At 36.8% G+C, this 19,146-nt stretch overlaps 2 protein-coding genes across 2 annotated transcripts in view; both read left to right on the top strand.

Moving 5' to 3' along the window:
- pip5k1ab (phosphatidylinositol-4-phosphate 5-kinase, type I, alpha, b) overlaps positions 1 to 10,357 on the top strand; it is a 22,855-nt gene extending 12,498 nt beyond the window's left edge. The window contains exons 8-16 of the mRNA XM_051866423.1: positions 1 to 133; positions 343 to 426; positions 512 to 560; positions 673 to 754; positions 2,902 to 3,063; positions 3,353 to 3,488; positions 3,650 to 3,712; positions 6,448 to 6,535; positions 6,616 to 10,357. The exon at positions 1 to 133 is cut by the window's left edge and continues 91 nt beyond it. Coding sequence (XP_051722383.1) covers positions 1 to 133; positions 343 to 426; positions 512 to 560; positions 673 to 754; positions 2,902 to 3,063; positions 3,353 to 3,488; positions 3,650 to 3,712; positions 6,448 to 6,535; positions 6,616 to 6,618 — 800 coding nt within the window. The 3' untranslated portion in view covers positions 6,619 to 10,357. The remainder of the gene's footprint in view (positions 134 to 342; positions 427 to 511; positions 561 to 672; positions 755 to 2,901; positions 3,064 to 3,352; positions 3,489 to 3,649; positions 3,713 to 6,447; positions 6,536 to 6,615) is intronic.
- Positions 10,358 to 12,261: 1,904 nt separating this feature from the next.
- Positions 12,262 to 19,082, top strand: psmd4b (proteasome 26S subunit ubiquitin receptor, non-ATPase 4b). The gene is made up of 10 exons (XM_051866432.1): positions 12,262 to 12,387; positions 12,945 to 13,085; positions 13,179 to 13,293; positions 14,923 to 15,009; positions 15,146 to 15,214; positions 15,322 to 15,537; positions 15,631 to 15,739; positions 17,260 to 17,373; positions 17,460 to 17,524; positions 18,435 to 19,082. Exons 1-10 carry the CDS (start codon positions 12,362 to 12,364, stop codon positions 18,606 to 18,608), a joined length of 1,116 nt encoding a protein of 371 aa, XP_051722392.1. The 5' UTR covers positions 12,262 to 12,361; the 3' UTR covers positions 18,609 to 19,082.
- Positions 19,083 to 19,146: the final 64 nt, after the last annotated feature.

The following is a 19,146-nucleotide window of genomic DNA, read 5'->3' as shown; positions in this document are numbered from 1 at the left end:
AGGGCGGGGGGTCAGAGGGGGCTGTGACGCCAGACCACAGGAGGCCGCAGGCTCAGAAAGCTCTGTACAGCACCGCAATGGAGTCCATACAGGGAGAAGCCAAAGGGAAAGGAACCCTGGAAACAGAAGACCAGTTAGTCACCATCTTATTATTTGACTCACTTATGTTCTCTGTTTGTGCGTGACAGTGTGACATGGCTTACAGCGGGGATCATGTTCTTACAGTCTGACAAGCAACTGTCATGAACGACTGTTATAAATCGTACAGTGTACACCCGGCTTTAGTTCGGCTGCAGTATGTATTAATCATTTAATGCATGCAATTTCTTGTTTTGTCCGTAGATGGGGAGGAATCCCAGCACGCCACAGTAAAGGAGACAGAATACTGGTTTATATTGGAATCATCGACATATTACAGTCATACAGGTGACTAGTCACAGACAAGAGTTGTGTGTGCATGTATACATGTTTGTGACCATCATTAATATCCCTCCTTTGTTTCTTCCTTCAGATTTATTAAAAAAATAGAGCATTCTTGGAAGGCCTTGGTTCATGATGGGGTAAGTCATCAGTTCCTGTATGTTACTTTAAAGCAAACATTATGGTTATTTTGCATTTTTAGTTGTTTGCAGCCTTGTGAGATAAATAGTATTGTAAACATTTACGTTGTAGGACACAGTCTCTGTACATCGGCCTGGATTCTACGCCGAGCGATTTCAGCGTTTCATGTGCAGCACAGTTTTTAAGAAAACACGTAAGTTTAAAAAAACATCTGATTGTCTAGCGAGTCTTTAAAGGGTTAGTTTACCCAAAAATTAAAATTTAGTCATCATTTACTCACCCTCATGTCGTTACAAACCCATAAGAAATTTGTTCTTTTTCAAAATGCAAGGATATTTTTAATGAAACCTGAAAGATTTCTGTCTCTCCATTGAAAGTTCATTCCAATACTTTCAAGTGTCAAAAAGTTCATAAATGCGAAAGTAATCCATATGAATCAAGCAATTTAGTCTTGTGAAGAGACACGATAGAATTATTTACATATAAACATTGATCAACGCACATTCAAACAGCACATCAAAAGCCGAAATTTAATCATTCATCATATAAAGTGATTGTTTCTCTTCAGAAGACTTGGAATAAACCTCTCAATCCAAATGGATTACTTTTACGATATCTTTACGAACTTTTGAAGCTTGAAAGTTTTGGCGGAATGGACTTTCAATGGAGGGACAGAGATCTTTCAGGCTTCATTAAAAATATCTCTGCGACAGAAATCTACTAGACGAATGGAAGTCTTATGGGTTTGGAATGATGCGAGGTTGAGTAAATAATGATAATTTTCATTTTTGGGCGAACATCTTTAAAGGTGAAGTATATAAGTTTTTTTATTTTTTTTTTTAATGTTAAAATTCATTCTCTTAACCCAGTTTATTGCACACTGACTGCTATTAGTATGCCATTCATGGGTCTATCTCCCCCAAAAGTGTAACCATTGAGCCTCCTAGTCCTAGGCATCATCTAAACATTCAGAGTGGTCCAATCAGATCTGTTAATCTGTTTCCAGCTCAGCCTATAGCAAGAGTTTGGGGTGTGGCTACTGTAGGAGGCAGAGCCAGAGTTTGTTTAGACGGTGTGGAAACATGGCTGACGCATTACATGGGAAAAGAAATTCAGCTTTGGTTACAGAAGTGCAATTTAGACCTTCAAAGATGAAACCGGTCATGAACGCGTCAAAGCGAATGGGGCGTTGTGATGTAATGCTCTACAGTGGACTCATCAATACGATACATGTAGACTACTTTTATTCGTTGAGACATGCCTTCACAAGCACATGAAAGAGCTGCAATTGTGATATTTTAGTTGGGGGAGGCTCGATGTGCGAAAGGGGCATTTGCATGGTTGTTTGAAAATATGCTTTATTTTTGTAATTCCGCTAGGTGCCACCAGTGTTGGAGAAAGTGCATACTTCACCTTTAAAGGATTAGTTCACTTTCAAATGAAAATTACCCCAAGCTTTATTCACCCTTAAGCCATCCTAGGTGTATATAACTTTCTTCTTTCTGATGAACACAATCGGAGAAATATTAATAAATATCCTGATGCATCCAAGCTTTATAATGGCAGTGAGCGATACCAATGAGTATGAAGCTGAAGAAAGTGTCTCCATCCACATCCATCCATCATAAACGTACTCCACACGGCTCCGGGGGGTTAATGAAGGCCTTCTGAAGCGAAGCGAAGCGATGCGTTTGTGTAAAAAAAAAAAAAAAATCCATATTTAACAAGTTATGAAGTAAAATATCTAGCTTCCGCCAGACCGCCTTCCGTATTCAAATTACGAAGAAGGCGTAATGCCTTTCGCAGTTCGCTACGTCCTACGCCTTCCCTATTCAACTTACGGAAAAAGTGTAACTGACACGACGCCACGACTTTCTTTCTAAGTTGAATACGGAAGGCGGTCTGGCGGAAGCTAGATATTTTACTTGTTAAATATGGATTTTTTTTTTTTTTTTTTTTACACAAACTCATCGCTTCACTTCAGAAGGCCTTTGTTAACCCCCTGGGAGCCGTGTGGAGTACATGTTTATGATGGATGGATGTGGATGGAGGCACTTTCTTCAGCTTCATACTCGTTGATCCCGCTCACTGTCATTATGAAGCTTGGATGTGTCAGGATATTTATTAATATTTCTCTGATTGTGTTCATCAGAAAAAAGAAAGTCATATTCACCTAGAATGGCTTGAGGGTGAGTAAAGATTGGGATATTTTTCATTTGAAAGTGAACTAATCTTTTAAGTTATGTCTTTTTTTGGTCATTGAACTTTGTCTTTTTGTGATGTCATCATCCTGTACACCTCTCTCTCTCTCTCTCTCTCTCTCTCTCTCTCCATTGCCAGTAAAATCTTCCCCCTCAAAGAAGAGTCGAAGTGGCTGTTCGAGTGTTGTAAGACGGCTTCCTATGGGAAGCTCTGCTCCCGCCCCTGGCGGACAGACAGTTGCTGACGCCAGACTTGCGTACCGTACTCACCTTAACCAGTCCGATACAGAAGGAGAGAGCGGTGAGTACCGCAACCAAAACTATTTACATCAATCTGTTGCTGAATGTACTACTTTCTTTAAACAGAAGTTGGGATGCGGCAGTGAATCATCCTAGCCATTGAATGTAAATCAGTAGGCGTCACTGTAAGATATTGTGAATTTGTTGTGCAAGCTGATAAAGATGGATTAAAATGTTTTTGTGCTTGAGTTTTTGCTGTGAGTCAGATGTAATGTGAATAGGCCTTTAATTGTGTATCGTCTTTGGAGCATAAATTAAATCATAACTCCCTGTGCGATTGTCATCCTCAGGCATGCAGTCAGGCAGACCGGACCTGCTTCCACAAACCGATCCCTTGGCTGGAAGCTCTAGTGAGTTTGCGGCATCAAATATTTCCAGCTCCTCACAAGGCAGCACAGGAATGACATCATCTTCACCTCCTCGAAGGTACCTCCACACTAGCATCTGTCTCTCTTTCCTTTTTCTGTGTAGTTTCTTGCAGTCTTTTTTGTACGTTATGTTTCATCATCATCATCATCATCATCTTTCTCGCTGAAATCTCTCTCCGGCAGAGTTTCACCTGTATAATTCTGGCTGCTCACTTACAGGTCAGTAGGGGTGGAGGTACACAAATCTGCAGTCACTGAGCATGACAACAGCGCCCCCCACAGGTATAACTAAACAAACACACACATTTCTCAGGCCTTAAAGGGTTAGTTCACCCAAAAATGACATTTCTGTCATTAATTACACACCCTCATGTCGTCCCAAACCCGTAAGACCTTCGGAACACAAATTAAGATATTTTTGATGAAATCCGAGAGATTATGATTTGTCCATAGACAGCATTATAACCACCACTTTCAAGGTCCAGAAAGGTAATAAAGTCATCATTAAAACAGTCAATGAGACTGCAGTGGTTCAACTTTAATTTTATGAAGTGTCAAGAATAGTGTTGTCACGGTACCAAAATTCCAGTAGTCGGTACCAATACCAGTAAAATTTTACGGTTCTCGGTACCAATTTCAATACCACAGGAAAATCTGTTGGAACTATTTTACTATTTTATTTAACCAGCCTATTTTTAAAAACATATTAAATATGATAGTAATCATACTTACAAATATTTGGTGTATATGTTTGTGTGTGTATATATACCTCAATTTAATAAATTTAGAAATATAAAAAAATAAATAGGCCTAAACAAATGCTCAAACATCCATTTTGTAACGGACGTGCGTGTTTATTTTAGCTATTCCGTCAGTGAAACGACACACTACAGCCTGTAAAACTATGAAATAAATATCAGTAAATAATGGTAACCTAAATAATAAGAAAATTAAGTATTATTCTAAAAAACATTCATTTTTTATTTCCACACAAAGATGCGTCTTATAGCCTACCGCTCTGCGCTTTGAGAGGGATGTGGGACACGAGCAGGAAAGAGACCATTTCTCTTTAATAATATCTTCATGTTATCTCCTGATGTTACAAGCTACTGACACTTGTTGTAAAAGGTCTGAAGAGCGAGTTTTATCTTCAGCAGGGCCAAGACATTCAGGCTATGTTTGATTTTGTGCTGCCAGAGAAAGCGAAACTAAAAATTACCGGCGTGTGTAAAACGCGCCATTCAAATAAATGTGACGTGCTTTATAAAGTCTAATAACAAGCACAAACTGTGTTAAATAAAAATTGACGTGCAAGCAAAAAGGTTTCTGTCCTACAGTGTTTTTCCTACTTTACCACAGTAAAGAATGAGAATATAATAGGCCTAATTAAAAGCGAACCAAAGAAAGAAACATTTATAATCCCCTGCGTAGATTTGGGAAAAGAAACAGAGATTCCATGTTCAGTGGAATAACTAATGGAATATTGTTAAATTCTCTGATAATTGGGTGACCAGATCGCGATTTGCAAAACAGAATAAAGCCGACAAAGCTGAAATGTATGACGTACCTCTCTCATTCGACATGAACCAAAATGTTTCCATGGCTGCGATGTCACATTTAATTTTGTAACCTATTAGCCTATTTCTTCTGTAAACAAAGCTTTGTGCTTCACTCGTGTCATATTCACGTATGTATTGGCACAGCCCAATCAGTGGGTACCGAATATACCCGGATACTCGGTACTCCCAGTACTACAGAAATGCTGGTATTGTCACATTTTCAAAATTTCAGTACCGGTACTTTTGACAACACTAGTCGAGAATACTTTTTGTGCACAAAAACAAAACAAAAATAACAACTTTACTCAACAATCTCTTCTCTTCCATGTCATTATTCTTACGCAGTTGCCGCAGTAAGCACAGTGAAGGCTTCTGTGTTTACGTCCGAATGCCGGCTCGGTATTGGCCAAAGCTGATCACAGATTTCATCAAAAATATCTTAATTTGTGTTCTGAAGATGAATGAAGGTCTTACGGGTGTAGAACGGCATGAGGGCGAGTAAATTAATGACAGAATTTAAATTTTTGGGTGAACTAACCCTTTAATGGCACAACTTTTCACCGTGCAAATATTTGCAAATAATATTTATGTTTTAAAATGTGCACACATTAACTCTTATTCGTATGTCTAATATGTCGAAAACACAAAATGTCCCTTGTCTCGTCACATTCAATTATGAATCACATTAATTTGTCCATTTCTAATTATTGGAGTCTATGGTGGTTACGGCCTTGTTCATGTTTAGCAATAGCTCACCCAAAAATGTCATTCCAAATCCATGTTATCTGTGTAATTTTTTTTTTTTTTTTTTTTTTTTTTTTAATTAGCATACACAGTACTTTTCAAAAGTTTGGGGTCAGTAAGAATTGTTTTTTTTTAAGAAATTAATACTTTTATTGAGCAAGGACTCATTAAATTGATCAAAAATGACTTTTCAGTAAAGACTTTTGCATTGTTACAAAAGTGTTCTATTTCAAATAAATACTGTTCTTTTAAACTGTATTCATCAATCCTAAATAAAAAAAAAAAGTTTTCACAAAAATATATTGAGCAGCACAACTGTTTTCAACATTGATAGTAGTAAGAAATGGCTTTTGAGTATCAAGTCAGCATATTAGAATGATTTCTGAAGGATCATGTGACACTGAAGACTGGAGTAATGATGCTGAAAATTCAGCTTTGACATCACAGGAATAAATTACATTTAAAACATTAAAATAATTATTTTAAATTGTAATAATATTTCACACTGTTTCTACTGTATTTATGATCAAATAAATGCAGCCTTGGTAAGCACAAGAGACTTCTTTCAAAAGCATTCAAAAATCTTACCGATCTAAAACTTTGTGAATGTGTTTGGAACAATAGGGTGGTATATAAAGATAAAAATAATGTTAATATTTGGGTGAAGTAAATATGTAAAGAGACCAATCCTCCATCTCTCGCTCTCTTCTTCAGCACTGGAGCCGAATGCTTAGATGAGCAGTTAAGCAACGAAGATGCCATTTCGCTCAAAGACATCATCCCAGAGACTGACATTTGTTTTGTAAGTTGTATATAAACTCAAAATAATTCCATTGATCCAAAAATGTGATTTTTATTAAATACCATATTGCTTGTTTCCAGTAAGAGCAGAGCGATGACTGACTGATGACACCAGAAGCAGAGCATTTAAACGAGAGATGACACACAGAAACTCAAGAGAGATGAAGGGCTATGATGGCGATTTTCTCTCAATGGGAGCTTGGGAAAGATCTCCAGGTCCTCAGCACAATGACACGTGTTTTAAAGTGAGTGAGAAACAGAGAGAATGAAGAAAAGCCATTGAGCGAAGTTGGCTTTTTCTCGTTCTCTTGCACAGGAAATGCTGCTAAACTCAATTGTAACCACAAACTTTATACAGTTATTGGAAAGGTGATGTTAGTATCTCAGTCACGTTCTTTACTGCCTTTGTTCTCTCTTAAACTTTTACAACAGAGCAAGCCGGATGCACAAACAAATTTTAGTTTTCTCTGCCTAGCTAGTGCTGGGAGAAGAAACGCGTTACAGTTGGCACCACTTTATATTATCCTTGGAGGCTATGTTGCTGTTAAATCTTTATTTATATCAGCCTTTAAACCTTTTGATTCTCTCTGAACTGGTATGACTTGGACTACCGGCTGCTAGCGCTCCAGTATGTTTATCTCAGAAGGCATTAAGCCGACAACTTCTATATCTCATGGGCTTCTGTAAATACATATGAAGGTTAATTGTTATGACTTTTTCTTTTTGAGTAAACGTAATGAGAGCATCGTTTTTCCAGCTCTTTCTGTGTTGAGACAGCATGTGCCCTAAGAGTGACAAAAGAAAAGGGAAAAATGACCAAAAATGATTCCCACTTTTTAAAAAGTAAATGCATTTGAATGTTACAGATAAAATAGCTTTGTATCTTCTAAATATCCTGTATTCAGGCTTAGTATTTCATGGTTAGATTGCCTTCTCTGAGGTGCCACTAAGTAGATTTAGATATTTTGTTTTTAAAACCGATTAATTCATATAATTGTGTCTATGCATTTTTTCCCCTCCCTTCTCATTGTAAGTTGCCCCTTCATATTGGACCAATCAACTGTCAAGTTTGAGAAATAGACGGATCCTCATGCATGTCATATTCTCTTTTCAATCCACATATTGCTGCCATGCCAAGGGCCCCGTAATATTAGTGTACTGTATTTGTGTATATAGTTCTGTAAATAATTATTCATTCTGTTCCTTTATGTTATAAAACGCTACTAATGTGCTCTTCCAGCACAGCAGCTATTGTCTTTTAACTAACATATTAATGAATAGACTGACAGATTGATTGATGTGCCATGACGTCTTCCAATCATACGCCTTAATGCAACTATCGAAAGCAGCGTGTTGGTATGAAAGAACTCATTTCTGCTGGTTACAGAAATTACACGGCCTCCAAACACTTGGACCAACATGGATCTGCTTAAGTCATTTCAGGTCTACCTGTTACAGATGTTTTTGTTACATAATGCATGCTTTACTGGCCCTTTCATACAAGCCTAAGCATTATACACAATCCTATAATGTGTAAACAGGACTGAAAAGCAATTTCAATATCAGGAATGTAGGCTTAATTTACATTCTAACATCTTACATTGTCGGTAGATAAGAAATCTCACAGCTGATTTCCAGTTGACGGGATGTTCAACATTCTTTTGTACAGTTGTCGCTAGACTCATAATCCTTTAAACTGAGAGTGAAGAAAGAAAATGGACACTAATGGACTTGACCAGGGCACATGTGAACACTTTAGAGGAGCTGGAAAGAAAACCGTAGAGTCTTTGGCTCACAACAAGCTCTCTGATGAATCTGCCTTTCTATTATCACATCTATTTGGATCGATTTAACAGAGGAAGTAGTTTTGTAATGGATCCATTGGTTGACAGGCATTACTTAGTTTCTTTTTGGCCGATTCCTGGTCCTGATACCTCTGCCACACACAGATCTGAGACTGACATTGCAGTCTTGAAGTATTTAGAAGAAGGGCTGACTGTAGGTTTGAACAGTGTTGTGTTGTCCCAAAAAACAACAGTGGGTGAACTGCAGCTCTTAGAATCACACAAGTGTGGCAGCGAAGTGATCGTTTGCCAAGGATTTTCCTTTGCAGACCTGAAGAAAATGCAGAGAGAATATGCACAGGAAGTACATTGACAGTCTGTTTTGACAAGACTGTATTGAAGAAACGGTGGATGCAGTATTTATGCATATTCTAGTTGTTTTTGACATTAATGTATGTTAATCAAATTGATAAAAATGTATGCTTGTGCAAAGAAGTTATGGAGTTTGGGTCAATGTTATGTGTTTTTTTTGTTATTTTCATTTTTTGCCTTGCTCTTTTGGTTTGAATCATTTCAATGCTTATTGTTCAAATCTTTGTCGGATCATGTTACAGAACATTTTGATGATGCACCTTAATGCTTCACAAAACTAAAGTTTTATCTAGAAAAAAAAACGATCTACCCCACAACAAGCTAATATCACTAAAAAGCTAGAGCTATAAACTCACAGTTGAAAAGTAGACATTTCAGGATTGGCTTTGGCACTGATATTAAAAACAAAGATAAGCAGTCTGCTATATTCTACTGCTTTTTTTTCTTGCTTCTTGTCTCACAGCAGGTTTTTCACACCATTTTTAAAGTTTATAAATTATTTGTGAATGTCAAAAGTTACCTAAATTTGTCCTACAGTACAACATTAACATTTTTACATTTTATAATCAATTTTTTATCCCCTCTCTGGATACTGGGTCTATATAATAATGGATGAAGTTACTTTTATAAAAACTAATATTGGACACAATGTTTCATATTCATTTCACTGTTCAATGTGGTGCTTTAATCTGCTCTGTATAATGCCTCTTCTTATAGACCTTTGTAGATTTGAGGTTCTGAAATTCATAACTCAAAATCTGATTTTGGATCAGCTTTCAGTGGCTTAATTTCACAATTGGCTTGTGGGGAATTTTTCTGGAAGTCTAAGCACACAGATATAAAGGTTTTTTTTGTTTGTTTTCGTCTTCACCATTCAGGCCTCACTCTCATTTATGTTTCTGTGTTATTTATTAATCTGTGTTTATGATCTCAAGATGCAACAATCACTGCCTTTCTCTGACCAACACTCAGTACTGATCAATCTATTCTTATAGGCTAGAATGATGTTCCGCTCCTCTAAAACCACACTAAAACATCTTAATCTAAAATATCCCAAAAGTTAATCTTTTGGCCTGACAATAATGCAAACGTAATGCGAATGAAAGTGCAACTTTGACACTAAACAGACCAACCAATCTACTGCAATATGAACATTTCTGCCAATGTATTTCAGTGATTGTATTTATTAAGAAATTTCTTGTTTTTCTTTTTTACTTTGTGGACCTGTATGGATTTTGAATTCTCTATGTACCGTAGATGATTGTATGTATTATGTAATCTGTCTGCAATTTCTGTGATCTAAGTAGTATGTATTTTATTTTGGGTCTGAGGGAAGTTCTTGACAATATAAACCATTTTTGTATTTTGTGTTTGTGTCCATGGTAAATTCATTATAAATCTGTGAAAGCTCTTCCTCAGCTTTTCTACTTGTGAATGTCTGGCGGTGTCAGGAACAATAACTGGCAACCGTAAGTGCTTTGAGGATTATATTTTTACCTGGTCTGTATAAAACATGTATATATTATGTATATAAGCAAGTCACGGAAATGCCTTTTTCTTGTGTGGTGTTTGCAGCCTGTTTCTTCTACCATCTTTCAGTGAAGTGGTGATTCTGTTTTTTCACATCGTCTTTCTGATTTAAGAAGAATAAAATATTTTCCAAATCACTGCTTTTTTTCCTCCCTCATTCAAAATTACAGTAACACTACAATATGGTCCCATTAGATAATGCATTAACTAACATTAACAATGAGCAATACATTTGTTACAGTATTTATTACTATTTGTTAACATTAGTTAATAAAAAAAACAACTAAGTTCATATTACCTCCGGTTCATTAAATAATATTAACAGATTCAGCTTTTGTGTTTTTTAAATGTATTAATAAATGTTGAAATTAACATTAATAAATGCTTTTTTTTCATTGTTAGTTCACGTTAATGTAGTTAAAGGGATAGTTCACCCCAAAATGGAAATTTTGTCATAATTTACTCACCCTCAAGTTGTTCCAAACCTGTATGAGTTTCTTTCTTCTGTTCAACTAAAAAGAAGATATTTTGAAGAATGTTGGTAACCAGACAGTTGACTTCCATAGAAATACTATGGAAGACAGTGACTACCGTCAACTGTCTGTTTACCAACATTCTTCAAAATATCTTCTTTTTAGTTCAACCGAAGAAACTCGTAGGTGACAGTGGGGTAAGATGAGCCATTGTTTTTACTTATGTGGTCCTCAAGATAAGGGAAAATGAGGCAGAAGTACAATGAAAGTATTTAAAGTAATTTCAGGATGTTTCCTATCATTTTAAATGATCAGAATACATCTATGACAAAGGGGTAAGTTGGTACACCCCGTAGGTGGGTGTAAACTGACCATCTAACTGAATCTGAATCAAACCCATGTGAAATTTTAAAGATAATACCTATTTTAAAAACTAATTTAATAATCACATTTCCTTTTACAAATATTCAGTATCTTTAATTGTTTGCATTTCTGAAACAATATGTTGAACATCAAAGTTGTAACCTTCCCATAAACAGACTAAACAGAGTTTGTTGAGTAAAATTAAATAAAAACTAAATAAGAATAAATAAATGTATAAATAAATGTCACTGAAATTAATAAATATTTTAGTCAAAAGGTTCTTGACATGGTAGTTTTTCTGCAATGTTGACCATGTTAGGCCATTAGAGACTACAGGTGGAAAGATAAGATTAAACATCCTCTGGTTCGTATCAGAGAAGGATTTGGTGTACTTGTACACTATTCCCATTAAATAAACTCGAAAATAAAGATAAACTAAACCAGTTGCGTAATATTACATTGAAATGACACCAGTTTATACTTCAGATTTACTTAAATTCAGTGCCTTATGGCGGGGTAAGTTAAAACGCTGGCTCAATTTACCCCACAGCATTTGGCTCACTTTGCCCCATAGCTGCCATTTTAGGAAAAGCTAGCTAGCTTACCAATTCAGAATAATATTTAGCTAAATGACTTGCATGGTTTTATATGTTGCTAAATCACCAATATGCATCATAAATAGTTTTAGACCTGGACAAATTTGCTTTGATGAAACAGCCATTACATCTGTTATGTTAAAATTTTACTTTGACAAGCCAAAAACAGTTTTTAAAGTAAATAAGTGACTTCCACTCCTCCCATGTGCTTCTCCTTTTCACAGTCTGGCAGAAATGATGGGTGGTTCTAAAATATATGGTCACATGACAATAAAATGGTACGGTTGCCAAGATACAGGGGGGGTGTCAACTTACCCACTGGCTCAACTTACCCCACTCTCCCCTACAGATTTGGAACAACATGAGGGTGAGTAAATGATGACAGACTTTTCATTTTTGGGTGAACTATCACTTTAATTTTAACAAATGAAACCTTAGTGTGACGTGTTACCAAAATTACGATGATTGCTAGCAAACACACGCACCCTGCAAGTGTAATTGAAATGAAAATCTATATCTGAAACCTATACCTGAATCTGAATACCTATTTTACGAAAAGTAGTTGGATGTGTGTCCGTTGATTAGTTGATGAGGATTCATGGTAAATACGTTTTGAACTACATTTCCCACAACTCCTCTCAGAGCTACTTTAGCCAATAAGCATTCACTTACGTGCTTACGTCACGTAGAGCGACAGAAAATTTTCAAGATGGTGCTTGAAAGTACTATGGTCTGGTAAGAAAAAATACTTTATATTCTTCAAACATCAGATGTAGTTTGTTAAACGTGATGTGTTTGAGATATTACGCGATTGTGTAGTGAAATGTTGTGTATTGGAGTTGAGAAAGCGGTTGTTTTGAACAGAAGGACAGATGTGCAGTTTTCCTTAGTCATGATGGAACATTGAGCCTGTTAAACAGCTTCTTTGTGTTGACATGTTTTCAGGGAAAACGTTAGAAAGCTCATAGCTGCGATTGTCAGGTTATCTGAGTTGTCCTTTCTTGAAATTAATTAGTTTTGAATGTAAATGAGTTTGTTGGTTTTACTTCCTTGTAATAATATAGGCTTTTGTTTAAATAACTATCCAGATTGGTTTTAAAAGCCTTCTTTGTACTTGCATTTTGCCGTTATACTAAACGCTTTAGTCTGGATGGCGTCCTTCAGCCTTTTATTAACAACATTTTATATTTAAATATTAAATAGAACCACTCGTATGTGCAGAATTAGGCTTCGTACGACCATTTGCAGGAATGTTGAGTGGACATCACAGTGTGTATGTTTATTATTTCTAGTGTGGACAACAGTGAATATATGCGCAATGGAGACTTCTTGCCTACCAGACTTCAGGCCCAGCAAGACGCTGTCAACATCATCTGTCATTCAAAAACTCGGAGTAACCCAGAAAATAACGTGGGGCTCATCACTATGGCCAAGTAGGATGACTTTTTTTATTCTTTATTTATTTTACTAACAGGTACAATGTGTATGACAAAATCTATAGAGGAGATCCACTGTGTGTGTTTCAGTAACTGTGAGGTCCTGACCACACTGACCCCTGACACGGGCAGGATCCTGTCCAAGCTTCATGCTGTTCAGCCCAGAGGAGTCATCAGCTTCTGTACAGGCATCAGAGTAGCACATGTGAGTGGGTCGGATCATATCACAATTTTATTGTACTTATTTTTAGAATTTATTTTATAAATATTTATTTTGTATAAATATTTATTTTTATTTTTTCCCTAAGGTCCACAATTTTAGCTACGATTTCTTGCTTCAAAAACTCATAATTTAGTTTACAATTACATGACCATTTTACACCCTCTGTCTGAGCCTTAGAATGAATTTTTTTTATACTGTAACTTTCAGATTTTTGTGATCATCCTTTTATGAGCATCTTTTGTTATTAACTATTTGTATGTGAAATGAGTAACAACTTCAAACCTCAGAAGGTTACAGACATTTGGCAGCTTGGTTTCAATAAATGGCTTCTTTGGACTATTGAGGAATTTTTAAGTTCAGAATGTTACAGTATATTTATTTACATGTAATCTTTAACTGTTTTATTTCAGAAGATAAATAAGAATTGTATAATTGTATAAATAAGAATTGTGTGTGTGTAAATATATATAATATATGGTGGATTTCAGCAGTGGCGTGTAACGCAATCTCCCCTACTAGCTACTTTGGCAGGTCGAATTGTGTAATATATACATTTTTCAGTTGTAGTCTTTTAAAAAAGCATGTGAAATAATAAACTAAGTGCAATGTAGGCCTAGTGTTGTCAAAAATATAGATTTTTTGACACATATCGATACTGAAATATCTGAAATGCTTCCAATACTCATTTTCCACCTAAAAACACCCAAAGCGCGCACCTCTCAGTACTAATTTGAATTCTTTTTTGCTGTTATTGCTCTTAAACAGTCAAATACACACAAAATAATGGTGAGTATTCATGTAAACAGTCAGTTACAGTTGAGAAAGAAGTGACAGCATATAATATACCTGCTGCCAACTTATGAGATAATATTAAATGGCAGTTTTTCCCCATGGTATCCATGTCAAAATTGTGGCCAGTGAAAATGCTGAGTGGCTAGTAACTTTGGAGAAAAAAAACACTAGCCACAGTGGCTAGTATATAGTTATATATTTAGTATATAATATTATATATACATTTTTTTTTTATATATACATTTTATTTATAGGCGCCTTACATGACACTCAAGGACACTGTACAATGAAAAAAATCAACAATAAACATAAACAATCATTATTACAATCAAGACAGACTTGAGATTGTAGACATAAAAACAATCACATAAAAGCCTGCCTAAAAAGATGGGTCTTAAGGCAAGATTTAAAAACAAGAAGACTTTCACTGCTTCGCACATCCTGTGGTAATGAGTTCCATAAATAAGGAGCTGCATGACTGAAGGCTCAGGACCCCATAGAAGTTGTTCAAATTTGAGGAAGAGCAAGAGTGAGTGCAGAAGATAAGTGCAGGTAGGAGTGTAAATATGAAGAAGGTTAGATAAATATGACAGGGCAAGATTGTTGAGTGCTTTGTAAGTGAGAAGGATTTTGAAGTCGATACGATATTTGACCGGGAGCCAATGCAAGTGCTGTAATATAGGAGTAATGTGTTCACTTATAGGAGTTCTGGTTAGTATATATATATATATATCATGTAACATTTTTATTTTATTTTTTAATGGCCGCTCTAAGCTCATGCTTTTCTCTACTCTCTATTTTTCTTTTTTCTTTTCACAGCTGGCATTAAAACACAGACAGGGAAAGAACCATAAGATGAGGATCATTGCTTTTGTGGGGAGCCCTGTGGAGGACCAGGAGAAAGATGTGAGTTTTTTTTCTTTTTTTTTTTTCTTAATGCATCTAGGGTGTAAACATTGCACTGTATGAGTCTGTATTTAAAAAAGGTCAATATAATGTGTTATTCACCTGCTCATTTGTGCCTCTGACCTGTTTCTCGCAGTTGGTGAAGATGGCGAAACGTTTGAAGAAGGAAAAAGTCAGTGTTGACATCATTAACTTTGGAGAAGAGGTGAACATTTATTCTGAGGGAATGTAGTTTATCACAGTCCTCCAGAATTTATTTCTTTTTGCATGTCATTTACTCCCATTTATTTTTTTGTCTTTTCACATTGTTAGGAGGTCAACACGGATAAGCTGACTGTGTTTGTGAACACCCTAAATGGAAAGGAGGGTGTAGGCTCTCACCTGGTAACTGTGCCTCCTGGCCCGAGCCTGGCAGATGCTCTTCTGTCCTCTCCTATCATGGCTGGAGAGGGTGGCACCATTATGGGCCTGGGTGCCAGTGACTTTGAGTTTGGAGTGGACCCCAGCGCAGACCCTGAGCTCGCTCTGGTTAGTAGCACACAGATCTTTTTATTTGATAAACTTCTCTGCTAGAAATGTTTAACATAAATGTTTCTGTGTTTGCTTGTGTCTCTGTTCCAGGCTCTGCGTGTGTCGATGGAGGAGCAGAGACAGAGGCAGGAGGAGGAAGCTCGCAGGGCAGCAGTGGCTTCAGCTGCAGAGGCTGGAGTCTCATCTCCTACTGCTGATGGTGAGAGGAGGAGGATTGTGTTTAAAGGGGACCTATTATGCACCTTTTTACAAGATGTGAAGTCTCTGGTGTCTCTAGAGTGTGTATGTGAAGTTTCAGCTCAAAATACCCTACAGATCATATATTATAGCCTGTTAAAATTGCCACTTTTTTGGGTGTGAGCAAAAACATGCTGTTTTTGAGTGTGTCCCTTAAAATGCAAATGAGCTGCTGCTAAAGGCCCCTTTTCCAGAAGAGGGCGGAGTTTCAAGAACCCATGCTTTGGCATACCGGCAACAACAAAACAGGACAATCTCATGAACCAAAAATATCAGAAAGGGCAATTTTTAACTAGGAAACTCTTGTTTACGATAATTCCAATAGCACGTGAGGGCAGCATCAGTTCTGGATATGAAGTTTGAGCACGAAGCGTTGGCATTGACCCATCTTTCAGAATTAACCTTTGTGAAAATCCAGCATTGAACACCCTCATTTGTGAGGCAGTCTGGTGTAAAATGATTGGCACAAACATACACGACTGAAGTTTAACCACAATGTCCTTAGTGACTCAGATGGCGGAAGTCTATGGAGTCATCCCAAAACACAACATTTTAATGCCTCTTTGGTGCAGAGAGATGGTAAAACTCGAGCTGCTACAGCAAGGATACAGAAATGGCAGACTCTGTGCTTCTCACTCAGGGCTGTTTGTGCTAATAGGGCAGATTGTCACTGGTTGTGGGCAGGGCTTCCCCCTACGATGACATCATGGTAGGGAAGAATCTGAATCTCGTTTGGAGAGACTGCTTCTGATTTATGGGAATTATAAAAAAAAAAGGAGTGAGTGGATTTTTACCATTATAGGCTGGTTGTTCTCACACACTGCGGACACACATCTGTGTTCAAACACCTTATAAAGTTTAATTTTGCATAATAGGTTCCCTTTAAATGAGTATTGAACAACATGGGGTTTGTGGGCACATAGAGGTCCCTTAAAAGTGCAGCTGTGGGGTTTTGGTTTGTACGGAGCCTTTAAAGCAGTGTTTCTCAAACTTTTTCTGCCATTCCCCACTTTGGAGGTAGGGAAGGGTTCCGAGCCCCACCTGTCCCCAACAAAATGGTAATGAACTAGGCTTTTAGTTTACTGTTAACATTTATTAAAATATATTTTATTAACCTCACATTTTAAAAACATAACTTCAAATAACAGCATTAAAAACTTGAAAATAGAGAAAATAAAAGTGCAATTATATTATCACTTTGTATGAAAAGACTTTGTACAAAAGTATACAAAAGTACAAATTAGGAATTAATAGAGATGGGCACAAAAATGACCAAATTTCCTCCCATTTGTCGCGCCCCACTTGTCATGTCTCTATTCCCCACCAGTGGGGATCGCCCCACACTTTGAGAAACTCTGGTATAAGGGAAGTTTCTCAATGTTCCAAATTGTAGAGTGAAACCGTATGTATTTTAACAGTATAAGTTTGTTTTACAAGAAGCCAGTGTTTAATGTGACCTGATGTGTTGTGTATTTGTGTTAGAGTCTGAAACCGCCCTGCTGAAGATGTCGACGGCTCCTGCTCTGCCTGATTTCAGCCGCATGACGGAGGATGAACAGATTGCATACGCCCTACAGATGTCCATGCAAGGAGGAGGTCAGTCTTTTTACTCTTCATAAATTCTTGTTTTTGGTTTCTTAATCATTTGTTTTATACAACCAAAAATTCATCTTTGTGCACAGAGTTTGGCTGTTCAGAGGCCATGGATGTGGAAACAAGTGCAGCAGCAGACAGTGAAGCTCCGAAGGTGTGTTTCCCAGCTCCTTTCCTCCAACCAGACCTGCTTTCTTTTAGAGAGGAGATCAAAATTTTAGATCCAACACAATCTTTGTTGTGAGAATAATCAAAAGCAGCTGCATATTCTTCATTCCCATCATTCAAAAGCTATTGCTAAACATAATAAATCAAGCCAAAACCACTCAAAACAGAAACAGGTGTTAGGCTATTAGATTTGTGAGTACTGAAGGAAATACCAGTGCTTGCAAGGCAGCAAAGGAGCAGTGTTACAGTTTTAGTACAGTGATATTTTAGTCTTTTGTTCTGTGTAAATGAAATCCTGTATGAGAGCCGATTTGCCGTTGCCATACCTGCTTTCTGTTGGCTGTGCGTGAAGCCATATTTGCAGTGTAAAGACGCCAGTATCAACGGTTGGGTGCCGGAAGTAAAAGTCTCAGTCATTTTCTCCATAGGGGAATTGATGTTTCACTATAACTTATAAACCTTTAAAGACAGACCTGTGACCTACGAGGTTGTTAATCGGTGGTATATGCTTTTGTTGAAGCTGTCAACATTTTTAAATCAATAGTTTTCTCCATCGTCTTTTATTAGATTGTCATTCGCAATGCTTGGGTAGTTATTTCCCTCATTAAAGCCTTTAAGTACACATTTGTTTTTGTCTGATTTTCAAATACTTTTTTGCTTCAAACCAAAGTTTGTAATGTTTTTCCAAGAGAACCTAAACTTAAATTTGGGATGGAACTGTTAATAATGTGTCTGAGGAAACAGATAATTGATACTATGTGCATAGGATAATTAAAGTAATTACATATTAATTAGGTACTGCCTCTAATTTGTCACGTGGTAAATGTATAATCAAGTACAACTTGGCACAATGGCATGAAAGTGCCCAACTGAAACTCTTTGTGTGTGTTCTGTAGGAGGATGAGGAGGATTACGATGTGATGCAGGATCCAGACTTTCTACAGAGTGTGCTGGAGAACCTTCCAGGAGTCGACCCCAACAATGAAGCCATCCGTAATGCCATGGGCTCTCTGGCGTCCCAGAACAGAACAAAACCACCTGAGGGCAAGAAAGATGATGAAAAGAAATAGAGAAACGGTCTGGACTGACAGAGGAGGACAAAGGGCAAATACAAATGAAGGGTTTCCAACTGGATGATGGATAGAGATGAACACAATGCATATAACTGATTAAAAAAGCAAGAATAATGATTTAATGAGTTTCTTATGTTAGAGGGAGGAAAAACAGAACAGACTAACACACTTTATTGAAAGAAAAGAATATCCATAAAACACTTCTTACATGTAAAAGCATCTTTATTTGTTCCTTTTAAGTAACCTGATCTTGAACATATTTGGTGGAGCAGAAAAAAATGTTAAACACTACTTCAAATAGTAGTGCTCACTTGTGTTTATTTGCTAGATAGGTTACTTTATGCCACCCACCCAACTATAATTTCTCTTGTGGTTTTTGGATGACTTGTAAAGGTTTCTTTGTCAATTTTGTATCACTATTTTCAGTTCCTTTTTTAATAAAGGGCTTTGTTATGGTTAAGGAAATCTAAAGATAGTAGTGGTGATCATTTTTTTTTAGGTTTAATTTTAAACCACTAAATCTCCCATTGTTTTT

Source organism: Ctenopharyngodon idella, chromosome 16, assembly GCF_019924925.1.
Source record: "Ctenopharyngodon idella isolate HZGC_01 chromosome 16, HZGC01, whole genome shotgun sequence".
Lineage (NCBI taxonomy): Eukaryota > Metazoa > Chordata > Actinopteri > Cypriniformes > Xenocyprididae > Ctenopharyngodon > Ctenopharyngodon idella.
This window is presented reverse-complemented; position numbering and strand designations above follow the sequence as displayed.

What these genes read in the sequence shown, in the direction of transcription:
- psmd4b (XM_051866432.1), top strand. Translation starts at nt 12,362, where the DNA reads ATGGTGCTTGAAAGTACTATGGTCTG. An exon ending in CAGGCATCAGAGTAGCACAT is followed by an intron (nt 13,294 to 14,922) that starts GTGAGTGGGTCG and finishes TTCTTTTCACAG; the next exon opens with CTGGCATTAAAACACAGACA. An exon ending in GATGTCCATGCAAGGAGGAG is followed by an intron (nt 17,374 to 17,459) that starts GTCAGTCTTTTT and finishes CTTTGTGCACAG; the next exon opens with AGTTTGGCTGTTCAGAGGCC.